This window comes from Pseudopipra pipra, chromosome 10, assembly GCF_036250125.1.
Source record: "Pseudopipra pipra isolate bDixPip1 chromosome 10, bDixPip1.hap1, whole genome shotgun sequence".
NCBI lineage: Eukaryota > Metazoa > Chordata > Aves > Passeriformes > Pipridae > Pseudopipra > Pseudopipra pipra.
Window position 1 is genome coordinate 11,630,720 of NC_087558.1, and position 17,475 is coordinate 11,648,194.

Genomic DNA, 17,475 nt, shown 5'->3' on the forward strand with positions numbered 1-17,475 from the left:
TTCAGCTGACTAAGAAAGAAGGTATAAGTCTATTAAATGAGAGTACCAGATGCTGCAAAAATAACAGACAAAAAGCACAATACTTCCCTCTCTCCTCACCATTTTGTAGCATGGCATCTGAGTGAAAGCAATGACGGATCACAGCAATGTCCTGTGCAAGCCCAGACTGAAATGAGCACACCTGCGGCTATTAATATATTTAGGTCTGTTATCATAAAAAAATTTGTATGTCCTTGTGTGGACACTTGTGCTTGCAGGAAATAAAAAGTTTCCTTTCAGTCCTCTGGAGAGGTGTGTAGGTGCCATGTGTGGTGCTGTGCAGTGTGAGCAACAGCTGCATGGTTTAATGGATGTAAAGTGGGCAGAAAGAATTGCATCAATTAGTTGTTAAGTTTTATTAGACATAACTTAGTGACACTGGTAAAATTGACATTTACATATACTTATGGCCTTTGTCAATCACAAAAATCATGAACATCAACATATTAAATGTTAAATTATTTTCCATTTCTGTTAGTATACCTTTCTAGAATCATGGGTTGTTTTAAAGTGTGCTGCTGCACGTTACATTCACATAATAAAGAAAACAAACTTCAAATAAAAAAATAAAACAAATTATGTTAATGCAAGACAGATATTTACAGACAATGAAGTTCACTGCTGCTCAAAGAATCTCCTAGGGCCCCATGGCCATTCCCAGAGTTGTATGGGCCTGGTACTTACCCTTGGCAAAAGGGAACTTCTCATGGAGTTTGCAGCAGCAAGAATCATGTTTTGTTAAATAGCTTTGAGCTGGTCTGATGGTGGATTCCATGAAACCAAAGCTCAGAAACTAAGTGTAATACCAGAGGCAGTAACAGAACCCAGAACTTCTGTCTCCTGCCTCTCTATTCCAGCTGCCTGATTTTTTTTGGAGTTAGAAGTACAGTACCAAGCTGAAACTTGTTTCTGCTATCTCCTGGTTATCTAGTTGTGATGGTTGTGTGAAGAACTGGATTTTGTTTCTACTTTTTGCTTTCATCCCTACTGATTTCTAGCTGCCTCTGGGGCACAGGAACGTGTCACAGACTTCCCTGGGCTTTAACTCCCACATTCCATGAGCAGCAGGGTGGCTTTGACTGTTTCACCCATTGGGAATGGATACAAAAGAACAAACAGGGAGGACCAGGCACAAGGCAAGACTGAACACCCATTTCAAAGTCCCATATAGACTTTGTACAGGCAAGACCTTCCCTCCCACATATTTGCAGGCCAAAGAACTGTAACACAAACTGGACACTAATCAAAATCAAGCAAGCATTTTCCAGAATTTTCTCTCATGAGGGAAAAGATGGTGTGTTAGCCACCATTTCTATGGCTTATTTTCATAAGTTCTATCTAAGGAACATCTACAGAGTGTGCCTACATGTTGAGGAGTGGGATTCAGACTTGCTTATATCAATTGGTAGCAGTGTTGCTGCTGCAGCCTCAGCCTGCACTGAAGGTCATGAACTCTACCAAGAGGTAAAAGCACGTAAGTGGAAGCAGCACCACATTAACGCAGCTTCACTGCTTTCAGGCCCAAGGAAAGCATGGGGACACAGGAGGTCAAACCAACATGTCAAACCAGCACCAGCCCAGTCAGTAACTGTCCTCATATCCTGCCATTTGAAAGTAATCTGCCATGAGATGTCTTCAGCCTCTTATTGATTTTCCTCATCTATTATACCTGCAGGAATGCAGTATCTTCAGAAGAATCAGGCAGTCTAGAGGGAGGTAATGCTGAGTCATGGCTTGCTTTTGGCAATAGGAGCAGTATTTATCTAAAGGAAGGGTTCAGTCACTGGGCTGTTGTGGGTTGGTTTTAGCCACAGAGTAGCTTGTTTTTATTGTTCTTCACAATAACTCAGGAAATACTAGTTCAGGTGGTGCTGCCAGGGAAAAACAAATTACCTTTAGTTATATGTTAAAATGCTTTGGAGATTCTTCTGTTTTCTTTCCAGTGTGCTCCCTCTGCTCCAGTGATCAGCAGCATTATTAACATAGACCTTTGCTCAAGCAGTTGTCTACATCAGAATTTTAAGTTTGCACATGTAGGTCAGGAGCACCCAGGAGTTGACAGGAGTAGCATCACTGGATCCTCTACCCCCCAAAAAACAGGCTCAGACAGAAATATCTCCTACAGGACTCCACTCCTTCATAGAGAGTAAAATTCAGGAACCCACAGGAAAAGAGGATTCATTCACGTACATCATTCTCTTACATCCATAACCTATTTGCTATGAGACAAGGGGACAATCACCCCTTTACAAAAGGCTGGCAAAGGCTGAAGCATCCGTTTGTTCCTACTGAAACCCTACTTCAAGATTGTACCAAAGATCTGACACTTTTGTTCTGTCTGTCTGCAGGAGGTTCTCATATGCAGTGATATAAGTGTGGAAAGGAAATGTCAAACAAATGGAAAGTTTTTCTCTCTCTTCAGAGAAAAAAAATGATTCAATATTTGTTGACAGGACAAATGTACTTATTACTACTGCTGACTCCATACCATTGAAATGTGTTAAGTAATACCATTCAAGTGTTAGAAAACACAGACAGATGTTTCTCTACCTACGTTTTACAGCTGTTTTAAAAGATGTGTCACCTACAGCTGCAATTCAGTGTAATCCTCTAGCCACACTGTCTATTCCCGGCATCTCCCACATCACATATACCAGGGTGTCTCATCACACACTCATGTTAAGGTCACGTATTTTCTACACTACCACACACACCCCAATAAAAACTCCAGTGACAGGAGTATTTTCTTCAATGTTATCTTATATAGTGGAGCAAGAGGAGATTAATAGAAATGAAACGCCTTGAGAAAGAAATGAGTTGTTTGTACGACAGGATTTTTCTTCTGCTTTCACTGAAAAGCAGAAAAGTGCTACAGAAACAGTGGTCTTATCTGACTAGTCTTCATCAGCTGGCCATAATTTTATGGACTACAACAAACTTCCCAAACAAAGACTTTGTATTTATTCCATGTGCATTTTTTGTTTTGGGGTTTGAGGTTTTTTTGTTGGGTTTTTTTTTGTGGTTTTCTTTTGTGGTGGTTGTTGTGTGGGTTTGTGGTTGGTTTGGTTTTTTTTTTTTTGGTTGGTTGTTTTTTTAACCCAGTGCAATAATGTCTACAATCAGTGCTTTCTAATTGCCTATTCTGGAAATCTGCCACAGTTACTTTAAAGTAACTACCCAGAAATAAAGAGTTTGTTTATTTAAAAGTCTTTTGGAAAATCATCACTGCTCCTGATGGAGTATGTCACATATTCTAAGGCACAACAGGCTATTTAGGAGATAAAAATAAAGGAATATCCATTTTTCTATATGAAAATAAGCCACTGGAAGGAAATTCTCAGTTATGGTTATTTTTTACTTAAGTCCTTAATGTCACTGACACCATTCTGAAAGCATGAATAACCAAATCAATCTATCTTGAATACTTAGGCACCAAATTACTGTAAATCAGAAAACAAAGGTAACACAAAACAGTACTGGTAAGCTTCCTTCATATCTGTTGACTTCATATCATTAGTAGCATTACTAAAAGTCAAGTTCTGTGCAGTGCTAGAGCACCTTCTCTTCAGAGAGTTTTAAAGCATTCCCAAGGTAGTGATGGTCTTACCTTGAGCCACCACTCCCTGGCAGAGACATGGAAAGGCAAGAAGGCTGTGGTTCCCAAAAACTCACTCCAACCACTGATACTGCCTCCCCAAAGGTAAACTCCCTTTATCTAACCGACAAAATACCTTTAAAACATATTAGTAAATATATTAGTCTCTTAATCACACCTCAGAAAGATCCCCTGAACTCGCTGAATCACTTGTAATTAAGTAGCCTCCAGGCAATAGAAGCAAACCCTGTTTATTTTGAGGCATCATCAAAGAATGTGACAGCACCATGGATCTGCAGATAGGTCAGCCTTGTGTAGCACATAAGGCAACCACGGGTACTTAAATCCAAGGCAATCTGCGCAGTCAAGACAGATACAAATCACTTAGAAACTGCCAATCCCCAGTCTCCAACCTATGCCTCCTTTGTTATCCGTGGATATCTATGAGAGAGGTGCTATTTCCTAACTGTAACCCAAAATTCTTTCCAGTTTGGGGCATGTGAGAGTGATCATCAAAGCTGAAAGCACTCCAGCCTGGCAACTACCAGTAACAAGGAATAGCTGATGATAGAAAAACCAGGAAGCAAGTAAAAGCAGGTATCTCAACACAGACACAAGACAAGGGAATCCAATCTGTACATCTGGCCTGGGGCAGATAATTGTCCAAGTGCAATCTGGAGTCACACCTGTGAAAATCTGGGAGGGAATAAGGAGCGGGTAAGTGACAGAGTAGCATTTAACAAAGCCCAGAAGGGTTCATTTTTTAGACCTGAACCTGTCTCATGCACAAGGTGAAATGTGTCTCCTACCCCCCCTATGGCTGACCCTTGATCCAGGTGCATTATTCAGCCTGCTTGGGCACCCAGGTGAATCTCCATCCTCCGTCGTCATCCCTGCGCACAAAGGCTTGTCCTTGGTGGAAGGTGTGTGTTCTCACATTGCGGTGGGGACTTAGAGAAGTTGTGAAGGCCACTTCAGTCTTGTTGGGTGACAAATCACCAGGCAAATAAGGCAACCCATACGCTGGGAGGGAGGAAACACTAGGTACTGCTGAGGAGATGCATGGTGCTGAAGGAAACTGAGGAAGGAAGGGAGAGTCCTCACTGCATGGATGGGCACTGCTGTCAGCTGGAGGCACGTGGCTGCAGCTAAACGCTGCTGCTGCTCCTTCACTGTGCTCATAGCCTATTGCTTCACCAGGGCTCAGGCAGTACGTGTCTTTTCCAAGGTCTGAGGACAGGGCACTGTAGTTAGCTGAAGCTTCATCAATGGTGTTGACATCTTTTAATCCTAAGGTCTGCAAGACCCAGCTGTCCACAGCAGGGCTGGCCTGCTCTTCACAGGCAGTGAATTCATCCAAGAGGTTCCTTCTAGCTTTGGAAGCATGAGGAGTTTCTTGAGGAACAAAGCAATGGTCCTCTTTTAATCTCCTCTTGGCACTTTTGAGAATAGCACAGGTTTTCTGTCCATGGCAGGATAGCAGTTTCTATTAAAACAAACAAACAAACAAAAAGGTAGAGAGAGAAGATAAAAATCTGATTTTCTAGATACCTGAAAGAAACATGTTTCTGACCTCAGATTTTAGGTGTAGAAGATGGTTACTACTGAATAACTGACTGGAATAATAAAAAATGTCATTAAGCTGACAAGGAACAAATATCTTTTTTTTTTTTTAAGATGAGAGACAAAGAATCAAAATATTTAAAAAATCCCTTCATACATAGTCTAACAGAATGTTTCATCCAACGTGAAATGTTTCATTTTGTATTTTACCTTTACAAAAATGCCACATAACTTTTTAATTAATAAATTGGAAAAAATATAGCTCACTATTCTAATGTAAACTAATAAAAACATATCACTGGAAAATCAAACAAAACAAAACATAAACCAGAAATCACCAAAAAAAAAAACATAAAAAAGGGAAACAATCTTTATCAAAGGGATAACTGACAAAACAGGCACATTAAAGAAATATGTATTCAAACTTGATCATTTTACTGAAAAAAGGCATCAGATGGAATAATTTTACCTTGCTTATAACCCTTACTTATATCTAATAAATTAAATTATGCCATGGGCTATACTGTCTCCACAGTCAAAACTTACAGGATATCATTCCTGGAGGAAACTGTCACCTTAGATCCATGACCAGCAATTTGGCAGCTCTGTGAAGTTAAATCTCACACTGCTGGTTGTCTGCACTCTTTGATTTTCCATATATTTTAATGGCCTGTACCTATTTAACCTGTTCCTTCTGCACACATCTACACAACACCTTTGAACACAATACCTTGGCTTTTTCTTCTAAACACTTAATCAGGGCAGAATTCAGGTACTGTCGGAGGTTATTATTTTCTTCATGTAACCTAGCAAGTTCCTCTTCCTTCTGAAGCAAAGTATCTTGAAGCTGTGGAATAGAGATACTGATGAATAGATGTTGACTCTGTAACTTAATAGCAACTGCCCTATGGTACAGGCTGCTTGGATTTGATGATGTGGGTGTTTGCTTTGTGAGCTCAACACACCCCCTCCAGCCTCTTGTCTCTATAAATCTAAGTGGCATGAATGTTCAGTTTTCACTTTTAACTTCCTTTAATCTTTAGTGAGTATTTGACAAGATTACTTTGAAAAAACCTGTAACCACAGAATAATAATAGAAAATAGAATTACAGGTAGTCCTGTGAGCAGCCAGAAACCGTCATGGGCATGACAGCAGCTGCAGGATCTCCTTCTGAGTGGCACTAAACATCCCTTTGCATCCCTCATCCCTCTTTATGGATGGCTGGTGAGAAGAAAGGAGGAGGAGTTGCAGACCAACAATTTATGGGAGTAGAGTGCAGAGGGAAGATGCAGTTGCCATTCTTTATGATACAGTAGGATGCATATACAGAGCTAATTCCCGCTCCCTGGAGCTGAACAGGAATGGTAGGTGCCTAACCCTTTTTCATGGGAAATCTATGTGTTTGCAGACAGATTTTTGCCCTCTGATCACAGATCTGGAGACTTCTTTAGGAGGACAAAGGATCTTCTGCTAAGGACCCCAGGCATCTGCTGAGCAGAGGCTGTGAAGCACCAGCCTCAAATGACTGAGGTAGAGCCAAAGAAAGAAGTACACTGGCATCTGGAACTAGGGTTGATGATTAAGTTAATAAATGACTTTTCATTGACTTCATTGTGTCAAAACATCATTCCAAGTTCTTGATCAGAGTCATCAGTCTGGAGTTCCTTCATCTAGGATTGTTCAGAGTCTCTCCTGCTCCTTGTTGGGAATTATAAAAAAGGAAAAATGAGAGAAAATAAAATAACCAGGAAATCCTTGTTGGTCAAAACAGCTGATCCTCCATGGAATTAGGCTATTCTAGTGGAATCATTTCTCATGAAGTTAAACCTGGTTGAATCAGGAGGACACACTACATATTTTTTGACAACAGCACCATAAGAGCCCAAGGGACCTCCTGGTCATGCTCCTGGTCTTCTCTAGTGCCAAGGTGCAATATGCAGTAAGAGAGGAGGGATGCACAGGGAACCCCACAACAGCTGTTCCAACCTCACAGGGCAAGACAGGGGAGACAAATACTTCAAGCAAGGAACAACAAATAAAGCGGTTTTCTGTCACTTCCCACAACTGTGCAAGCGAGAGGGAGATACGTCACAAACCAACCCAGAAGGTGCGATACAGGATACAAAGCTCAGGAACCTCGTGGGGTGAAACCCGCGTTGCCGGGGCGGCGCGGAGCCTTTACCTGCTTGTTTCTGTAGAGCTGGGAGGACAGCTGGTCTCCCTGCCACGCCGCGTCCTGGGCACCGAGCTGCGGGCTGCAGAACTGGCCTGGGGGAGCAGAGCCGGGGTTAGCCCGCTCCGCTCCCGCTCCCTCGCCCTGCCCGGCGGCGGGAGCCCCGCTCCCGGGAGCGCACTCACCCGGGCTCAGCCGAGCCTCCCGCCGGCCCTGGCTGTGCGGCGGCTCCGCGGCGCAGACGGCGGCCCAGGTCTCCTTGGAAACACCGGCGGGGGCGGACCAGGGGCAGGCGCAGCCCGGGCCCCCGGCGAAGTCCGGCTCCGGGCACGGCCGGCCGGTGCTCTGCGGAGGGAAGGGGCCGAGGCGATGGGGCGCTGGCCGGGGGACGGCGGTGCCCCCTCCCCAGCCCCCGAGGGAGGCGGTGTCAGCCTGGCCCCGGCGAGCGCTCCCCTCGCTCCTGTCCTGGCCGGGCTCTGCTCAGGTGCCTGTCCCGGGGCAGGCGCCGCCTGCTCCCGTGGGCGCTCCCAGTCCTGACCCGGGTGCCCGCTCCCCCCTTTTGTTTTCTGCCCGCCCGGGGGCCCCGCACGGCCCCGCTCCCTCCGCTGAGCGCGGACAGAGCCGCCCCGCCGCAGCCCCCGGCGGCACAGGGGCTCCGAGCAGAGCTGTGCCAGGGAGGTAGCTGAGTTTCCTGCGATCCTTTGGAAAATACTACGGTGCTGAGTGAGTTTAGGGTGAAGGGAGGTCCCAGGCTGTCTTTGGCCAGACCGTTCCTGCCACTTTGGAGGTTTGATTCAGCTCTAAAGCAGCAGCACAAAGCCTGCAGAGTCACCTCCAGGCTGCTCGCACTCTCTTCTGCCCCTGCAGTTCTACAGGAGTCCCAGACCGCAGAGCCTGGGGTTGGCTCTGGATTCACCCTTTTCCACTCCTCCAAATAAGCCCCATCTGCAGCAGCTCTAAATATCTGCAAGGCAACGGCAGAGCTTGGAGCCTCAAAGAGGGAATCTGCTCACCCATGGGAAGGCACAGCAGCAGAGACTGCTCTTGCAGGTGGAGGAGAGCCCTCTTTTTTCCCCATCTTAAAGTGGGCACAAAATGTACTGCAAGCCCCCAAGGCAAAGAGACCAGCTTCTGTTTTTCTGCCTCGAGGTCGAGAGAAATGCAAAGAGCACTTACCATATTAGTGGCAGAATGAAATGCAGGTCTTGGGAGCACGTTTCTGTTAAAGCCCCAGAGAGGTTTAAAAGGCTCTGAAGGAGGGGGAGAGGGGGGAGACCGGGGAGGCGAGTTTAATCTAAAGGAGCTCCCAGTGACGCCTCAGAGCTCTCCTGAAACCCAGCAATCTGATTTGGTGTAAAGCTGTCAAACTTGTGACGTGAATAAACAGCAAACTTGCTGAAATCAAAGTCATTCTGGTCCCACAAATCAACACAAGGAAGGAGGGAAAAGAAAAGGAGAGAGAGGGAAAAAAAAGCTTCCACACACTTCAGGACAGCAGTGAACTGGTGTGTCTGAGTTTCACTCCAGGAAATGAACAGGGATCCAGGGAAGCATCCCACATGTTCAGAGCAGGGCTGCTGGTGTTGCTGGTGAGTTTTTTGATTTGTTTTGTTTTGTTTTCAAGCCTTGTTTGTGGTTGTAAAATCCAGCAGGAAGAAACAAGTTTGTCCAACATGCCTGGCTGAGGCAGTGGTTTTTGCCCAGCTTCCCAGAGGTGTGTAGAAACAAATATGATTCAGAGCACTTCTGCGGACAGTTCTGACGAAGAAAATTCAGATTTGAGAACAACACAATCTGCTGTGATAAGTTCCGGCAAATGTCTCACTATACTGGGAATGTTTTCTGCCAAGCCCCAGGCTTCCAGAAGATCTCAGGACATAAGTGCTGTGACAGTGGTGTAAGATTTACTATCATAAAGGCTAATGTTGCAAAAGCCATACACAGGTGTGTGTGTGAAAGGCAGAAATTGCCTCCATATAGCTGCCTTTAATTCACATAGATTTTCACAGTAATCAAAATCTATGGACAGTCTTGAGTTTTTCCTGGAAGAAAAAAAAAAATCAAAACAAAACTCTTCACTGAGGGTCTGTCTTTGAATAGAACATAGGATGGTGGAAATAAAGTCAACTGCAGAGCAGTTGTTCCATCAGGATCCTGCCCCTGCCATGATGTCAAGGGCTATTCCAGGTGGTAACCCAACCTGTCTGCAGACATGAGGCACAGGGTGACGCTGGGCCAGGCCATGCCAGCATATGGGATGATCTTTCATTTCTCCCCTGGAGGACACTCAGTGCTGAGCAAGGCTCAGGGACAACAAAATCAAGAGGGCTACTTGCCTTGCAGTCTTTTATTCCTGGTGTATTTTCCTAGATTGCTGCAGGTAGACTGGCAGCTATGCCAAGTTAAACTACTGCCACCTCCTGCCTTATGTTTTTTCCAACAGAGGTGTTTTAAAAAGGCCTCACGCTCCATGCCCACAGTGCCTTGGATCTCCGTGTTTAAACATCAGCTCAGCACCGTACATTTGGTAACTGCTCTGATAACCCACCTCCTTCAGATGCCAACCCCTCTCCTCCATGGCTGTACGGAGTGTAGGGGGGGATCTGCTGGCTAACAAGAAAACACGAGCTCTGTGACACACACCCAACACGCGCCAAGGCCCAGTGCAGCTCCCTGGCCGGCTCCGGCCCCTCTGTCACCGCGGGGCCGCCGCAGGGCGCTGCGGCAGCAGTGCCCCGGCACAGCCCAGGCAAGCCCCGCCGCCCCGGGGAAGGGTCCGGGGCAGGCGGGTGAAGCCGGGACAGGAGAGGCGCTGGGGCGGGCGGGGAGGCTGGAGGAGCCCTCAGGACCCGCAGCTGCCCCGTACGAAGCGCAAACGCCCCGCGGGTGCCGCCCAACCCCGGCTGCGCCTCCGGGGGCCGCCGGCTCAGCCCGGGCCGCCATCGCGGGGCTGCCCAAGATGGCGTCATCACTCCGCGCCGCCCCCGCCGCGCGGCGATGGCGGGGGGGGTCCTCGGAGGGGCCGGGGCTGCCCCGCTCCCCATCCTCGGCTCGAGGGCCCTGGGGGGCAGCTGGGGAGGTGCCCGCCCGGCCCCGGATGGGCTGAGGCAGGTGCACAGGAGCCTGCAGCGGGTGAAGAGAAGGGGTGCCCTGAGCAAGAGGTGCCCCCCGTGTCGCCCCGGGCCGTCTCGCAGCTCGTCTGTAGGGACAGGGGCAGAGAGGAGGGTTGAGTGTCTCTGAACAGCACATCTAGGGAGATGATCAGGGGTCTGGGACATCTCTCAGGAGAGACTGAGGGAGTTGGGCTGTTTGGTCTGGAAAACAGAAGACTGAGGAGATCTCATGCATATGAGTATGTCAAAGGCAGGTGCCAAGAGGATGGTGAAAGACTCTTTTCGGTGGTGCCCAGCGACAGGACGAGGAGCAATGGCCATAAACTAGAACATAAGAAGTTTCACTGCAGCATGAGGAAGAACTTTACATTGAGAGTGGTAGAGCACTGGAATAGGCTTCCCAGGATGGTCCTGGAAGTCTCCCTCTCTGGAGACATTCAGACCCCACCTGGACGCCTTCCTGTGTCACCTGCTCCAGGTGACCCAGCCTTGGCAGGGGGATTGGACAAGATGATCTCCAGAGATCCCTTCCAGCTGGGATTCTATGAGGGACAATGAGTGGGCATGGCTCCTTCCCACCTTGTGCGGACGTGGATATGGGAGCAGCATTGCTGGCTCATGGCTGCTCCCAGACAGGGCCCTTTGCCTGGCACAATGCGTGTGGCTCTGTCTCTGCTTCCTTTTGGCAGAGCTCTGCACACTCAGGCATGCCCTGTGCCTCTGAGAAGTGCTGGGAGGGGTGTGGGCACACTCTTGGGAGTGAAAAGCAATTACGAAGAGAGCCTCTGGTCACTCCATTGTTGTGTCTGCACAGCTGGTATGTTGGTCGTGTTGGTTGGAGGGTTGACAGTGCTTGGCTTTCTGAGCTCGAGAAGTTCAGGTCAACTCACACTACCAAGGTTGATACACTGGGAAGTAAAAGGTGGTACGTGGGTAAAAGACCACCAAATCAGAGCCCTGGGGAGACAACCTTTGGGTGATTTTCGAGAAAAGAAAAATGCTCTTGGTGTAGGAGAGAAAGATCTAATTTTGCAAAATCATGCATAGATGTCACATGTGGTGATGGAAGATGTTCAAGTCATAGTAGCAATCACTCATCCATATGTAGTGTAAAAGAAAAATAAAGTGACAATCATCTGCTAATTCTTTTCCTGTTTGTCTGAGGCAACCCCTCTCAGAGCTCTTACTACTTGTTGTAGTTAATGATGCACCTCTTTAACTGGGAATAAAGTTCCAGGGTGAAATGTTTATCAAGACTACAGTATTGCTTCAGTGAAGATAGGATTTAACTTTGCATGTCATAGCAGCTCTTTTCTGGCATTTTGGGAACACACTGAAGTGTATTGAAGTCTGTTAATTCCCGTATGTTCTTTGTACCTATATTTTCTTTTGTAATTTCTATGATGTTTCTTGTTTCAATGACAGTGATTAAGCAAATTCTTCAGAATAAAATAAATTTAAAAAAGCCCAACAAACTTTTTTTTCTGGTTTAACCCATTTTTATGTAGAAATGGCCTTAAAACTGCATTTGCATCATTGTGAAGGGATGGTACATGGAAGAAAAACAATAATATTTACAAATAGTTTAATTCAAGTTTTATACCAGATTTACTACAGTTATAAGTATGTGTCACTTTGCGTGCTAACACCTGGATGAGTGTCCAAACCCACCCCAAATCCTGTTCCCTTTTCCTGCCATATTATTGCTACAGTGCTTCTTATCCCTGTTAAGAGTGGCTGAAGTATATCAGTGGCAAAATAGAGGCTCAGTTAATAACTCCAGATATTAACCTATAGTCAGGTACACACAGGTATCTGGCACTTGCAGGAATCTGTGATGATGTTTGTGAACTAAAGGTGTGAAAAATTAAACCTGATGAGAGTGATTTGCAAGAATGCTTCTGAAAGGGAATTTATGCAGAGACAGGTTCTGGTTGTTTCTCTGATCAGTCTTCCTCCTTGAACACAGGACTAAAAGGCACTTCCCAAATCCAGTCCCCTGCTGTTGAGACATTCTTAAACTTTCCAATCTCCCTCTTAAAACTAATTAGGTTATTTTCCTTATGTTATTCCCACTGTGAGGCTACACCATACTCAGCTCTGATGGCTAGACACTTTCTAGTTCCAGTTTGAATGTATTCATAGCAGGTATAATCCCTTTTGTCCTTGTGCCAAAGCCTTGCTTTAGTTTAGACACTTCATCTCCCTCTCTAGTGTTTAGCCTTGATGTCTTTGCAGAGTGCTGTCATACATTGTCTTTTCCTTTGCTTTTTAGGTCAAAGAAGGCACTTTTTTTACAATCTTGCCTAACATAAACACTTCAGGAAACCATCTCAGAGAATATTCTAGCTGACATTAACCTGTTTTTCAGATGGATGACCAAAGTTACTCACGTTACTGTGTAACACACCATTGTTTTAGAAAAAAGCATTGGCAACTCTTTCTCTTTTATATCTTTCTGGTACAATTTAGGGTAGTCTTTACTTTTTTCATCACCCTCTTATTGCAGTTAATAGTTTTGAAATCACTGTCAGCTGGCAGTGAATACACCTGTGGGCTTCATTTGCTGTAAAATGCATTTGGTCAAACTGAGTCTTCAGTGCTGTTGGGCTCAAGCTCTCCTATGTTGATACTTTTCAGTACTGTGGAGTTTCACAAATTTTTGGAAAGAAGCAAAAAGATGACTGTAAGATGGAAAAACTGCAAAACATCTTTCTGGGTTTACCTGCATTTTCTTACAGCAAGATTGGTGAGTCAGTGAATAGAAGATATCCTACCTACATACAGCTCTTGTGGTGCCTTCAATGCTTTCTTTTGGTTTGATATGAAGACGCAGTATATTAAGGGTGTATGTGATTTTATTCCTGTGTTTTCTGATACACACTGGCGGAGATTTATCCTTGGCAGAGCCTTAGAAGGAAATTCGGTATTACTAGTGCTTAATTGCCTGGGCTCAGTAAGGGGTTGTTTTTGTCAAGGAAGCAAGTTGTATTTCAGCAGCTGTATGGAAAAGAATAATACTTTATAGCGATCTACAAACTTAATTTGAGCAATGGGTATTATCTGATGGAATTTATCTGAAAAAGTAGAAGTTTTTATACATAGATAGTGGCACCTCTATACATAGAATATCCTTAAAGATGAAGTGTGTAAGGAGTATGTTTGAATAACATCTGTGCCATGTGTTGTGTCCACAAGTGCTCATTCATCCGTTACTACCCCTGCTAACAGCAAATCTTGGTTCTCTCCTGTGGTAGTAGCTGTTGTTTCACAAGGGATAGAAAACCTGCTTTGAAGAGAGATCTGCTAGGTAAAGCAGAGATAGCTACTCTTGAAGATCTAGGACTAGAGGGGACGTCTGTGTCATCTTGTCCTATCTCCTACTTTAGTTTAAGCAGCTGATTCACAAAACATCAGTGCCAGCCCTCCAAAGCTTGTTCATGTGCTGCTGGTACTGCTTTTTACTGCTTGTCTGTTCAAAGTTTTACTCTTATTTCTGACCTAAACTTATTCATGGATGGTTGTGGCTTTAGCTTTTTCTGTTTCACCCTGTGTGCTTGACATTTGATATGTTATAAACTACAATCTATGCTGTGTTTGTCTGGTTTTGTGTAATTGTTTTTCTATTTTGCAGTGTGGGTGACCATTTCTTTTTTTCACAGTCCTCTAGATTGCAGTTAGTTACACCCCCAGTTACAGGAATAAGGAATCACCTACTGAAATGGAAATACAAATGGAAAAAGTGCAAGTTTTATGTGCACAGAGTATATTTATAGAATTCTCTGCTTACAGAATGTCATTGAGAGTGAGAGCATTGTGATATTAAATAAATAATCATTTTTATAATTATAGAAGGTTTTTTTGAATATTTTCATTGATTCTACTAAGTATACTGATCTGTCTGAAGAGGACACTAATTGCACTGATGTAGTATCCTATGGACATGTTCTGTCAGAACCCATTCCAGACAATTCCCTATGTATTGTCTGTGTCTTGCGCTTTCCTTTTAAGTGGTTGGAATTGTATCATAAAAAATGAGGTTCTGCAGAGGTACAGATCTCAGAGCTGGCTTTTGACAAGCTGATGAATTCTGAAAACTGCAGGTGGGAATCTGCTACTGTTACTAATCTTATTGGTGTATGGAAGAGAAATATGTTCTACTCCTGGCAGCACTTAAGTGCCTGAGGCTTCAGAACGTCACCCATTTACACTATAGACCCAAGTCAGTCTCTGCATCTTGGTGTTTCGGTTCCTCATCTATCAATGGGACTGATGCATCTGCTTAGATTTTACATTTCTGTAGTAAAAAATGTCCTCACATGGCCCCTGACCAGATGAGTTCCTTTGTTCTTGGCTGTGACCAATATTAACTGTGAACTGATGACTTTTCATGAGGTTTGGGAGTTAATTGGATGGGAATTTTAATATAAACCATGATATAGTTTTGGAACTGAAGCCTATTCTTGGTCTGGCATCAGCAGCACGCTGCTTCTGCGTTGATGTTCCTCCATCCGGAGGTTACCACTGAACTGAGCTGCCATGCTGTAGCTAAGTAACCTTTACATCCCAGAAAAGAGATTCAGCAGTGTAAGCAAATGCACAGAGGTTGTCCCATAGTTAAATAACAGATGGCAGAAACAGTTTTTCTTGACCATGTTATGAGTGTTGGCCATCGTGGTTTGGGGGAAATTGTTGCATCTTTACAAGAGAAAGACCAGTGCGCTGAAAAGCCATGTTTTTCTCCATGGTGTTTTCTATTGAAGTCAAACTATTTTGCAGGGAGACCTGCCAGAAAAGCTTAGCTCATGGGTTTAATCCAAATTAGGATGAATTTTCATGGGACCAGATGCAGAGCTGAATGAGGGCTCATGTCTAATCAGCCACTGATGTGTGCATTTGCCTGCTTCCTAACCTGGCCTGTGAGCTCCTCCAATGTTAACCATGCTGCCAGTACCTATGTGCTGGGCTTTACCTATTTAATAGTGCTTTTCCTCTTGGCTGTGGCTCAGGAGTTGGCAGCCTGGCTCCCCTCCATCTCGCTTTGGGTGTAGAGCTGGGCACTTTCCATTCTTGGCTGGCAGTTGGGACGTTTGGCAGAGATCTCTGATCTGAGTAAATATGTGTGAGGGCATCTCTTCATTGCAGAGCTGTATGGCATTGCCTTCCCTAATCAATAATGAAAGAAAGATTCTAGGATGTGTGTAAATGTGTTGGGGGTCAGAAGGTGAAGGATGTTGTTGTCATGAGCTGAGAAAGATGTCAGGGTTTTTGTGCATACTTTTCAAAGGCTGAGTTAAAACAATAAGTCACTGGGGAGATACCCTAGTAAAACAGCTCTGGCTGTATACATAAAATTTCTAGCTCCTAGTCCATGCAGGTAGTGTTCGATGAACTGGTGATGAAAAGGAATTAGTTGGCTGGTAATTCATCTAAAAGATTGGCAGAGGATTTTACAGGCTTACACCAGAGCTGGCTGGAGACAATAATCTCTTTTCTCGAAGAATGCCGAGGTCCTGACGCCCAGCTCGTTGGAATGAAACCTGAATGCTTTTTAATTCTCTGAGAGATTTTTTCTTTCCCCTCTTTGGTTTTTGTTTTTAGGAAGGAACAAAATGTTTCATTGTGATTTTGTCAATTATTTTGATATAATGGATTAAAAGACTAAATGTCTTCCAAATCCCAAAGCCTTTTAAAAGAATTCCATTCAAAACACATCAGAGCTGTTTTCTTCCCTGAATTTCTGCTGAAATTTAATTTTAACCAAAAGTTTACACACTTCAATGGCAGCATGGGTTCCCTTGTAGCAATAATGTGCATTGGATAATAACTGCAGACAGGATTTTTTGGGGTCCAGTTATATTTTATGTTATCCTGGAGGAGAAAGAGGTGGGAGGAGGGTTGTATCCATTTGGCAGCCTCATACTGTGCCAAAGCAGTGTAAAAAGGCCTGAGAGTGAATAAGAAACAAGAGAAGTATTTGGTTTTTAACTGCTCCTGGATGAGAGAGCAGGATTCATCCATGCCTTACTGTAATTTTACGATTCCGTTGCAAACTGTAATAGTGTGAAAGGGAAAGAAAGGTGAGGTTAGTACAGTGAAACAGAGCAGGCTGCGGAGAGGAGGCTTTCTCTTGGCTCAAGGTTCTTGTATCCAAGTCTCCTGATGTGACTGGAAGGAGCAGAGACTGAAATGGCAGCTATTAAGCTGCACAGAAGCTCCTGTGGGTTCTGTTTCATCTTTCCTTTCTCTCTAGTCAGACAGAAATGAGACCTTGCCATCTCCAGAAGCTGCAATGACTGATCTCCCATCTGTGGCTAGCACTGAAGCTCAGCAGCTTCCTGACATGCATGTCGGGACCCTTGTTGGCTCAGGTCAATGTTTGCTGACCTCCTTCTTAGAGCTGGAAAGGTGTACTGTTGTTTGAAAAATGGCAAGTTCATTTGAAGGGAACTAATTTAATCTGGGATGCTACTATTAGCTGTTGGATGTTGTTTTGTGACTCCTCAGATTTCAAGGGAGTTTTGTGTTCAGTGATAGGGCTTAAACCTCTTCCTAATCTCCAGTACCTAAAAGATACAAATCTACAAGGAAGAGTCTGGGCAAGCACATCTGGTGCCTTGGGCACAAAGGAGTGTGGCCTTGTGGAACAAAATACTTCACTGGGAAACTGAAAGACCCCACAGTTCTCATTTCTGGGTTTGCTGCTGGCCTGCAAAGTGCCTCTCAATAAATTGCTTTTGTTGCTTTTTTTAGCCCAAATATGTCATGAGGAAGATCCTATGTTAGATGTTCTTACTGAGGAATAGCCCTCTGTAATTGCTGGCGGTTTTAGTTTCAGAGCAACATTGATTATAGACTTTATTCTTTCAAAGATGTGGTTTGGCACCATGAATTTTGGGAGATAGATTTATTGCTGAAAATGTTTTGGTTTTCATGTGCTCCTGGATGTCAGTGTTTTATAGAAGCATGCCGTGGGTGGACACTAGAGGGC

General features: G+C 44.6%; 1 protein-coding gene across 1 annotated transcript; it reads right to left on the reverse strand.

Annotated features, from left to right (window-relative positions):
- Positions 1–380: 380 nt before the first annotated feature.
- Positions 381–10,620, reverse strand: GMNC (geminin coiled-coil domain containing). The gene is made up of 6 exons (XM_064665593.1): positions 10,015–10,620; positions 8,140–8,335; positions 7,557–7,847; positions 7,381–7,466; positions 5,928–6,044; positions 381–5,120 (listed from the first exon to the last, which is right to left on the reverse strand). The coding sequence occupies exons 1-6, from the start codon at positions 10,618–10,620 to the stop codon at positions 4,476–4,478; spliced, it is 1,941 nt and encodes a 646-aa protein (XP_064521663.1). The 3' UTR covers positions 381–4,475.
- Positions 10,621–17,475: the final 6,855 nt, after the last annotated feature.

Coding starts and splice junctions, on each gene's coding strand:
- GMNC (XM_064665593.1), bottom strand. CDS start 10,620: ATGTGCTGTTCAGAGACACTCAACCCTCCTCTCTGCCCCTGTCCCTAC. Junction 7,848..8,139: donor CCTCCAAAGTGGCAGGAACG/GTCTGGCCAAAG, acceptor GCACCTGAGCAG/AGCCCGGCCAGGACAGGAGC. Junction 5,121..5,927: donor GTTTAGAAGAAAAAGCCAAG/GTATTGTGTTCA, acceptor TTGTTTTAATAG/AAACTGCTATCCTGCCATGG.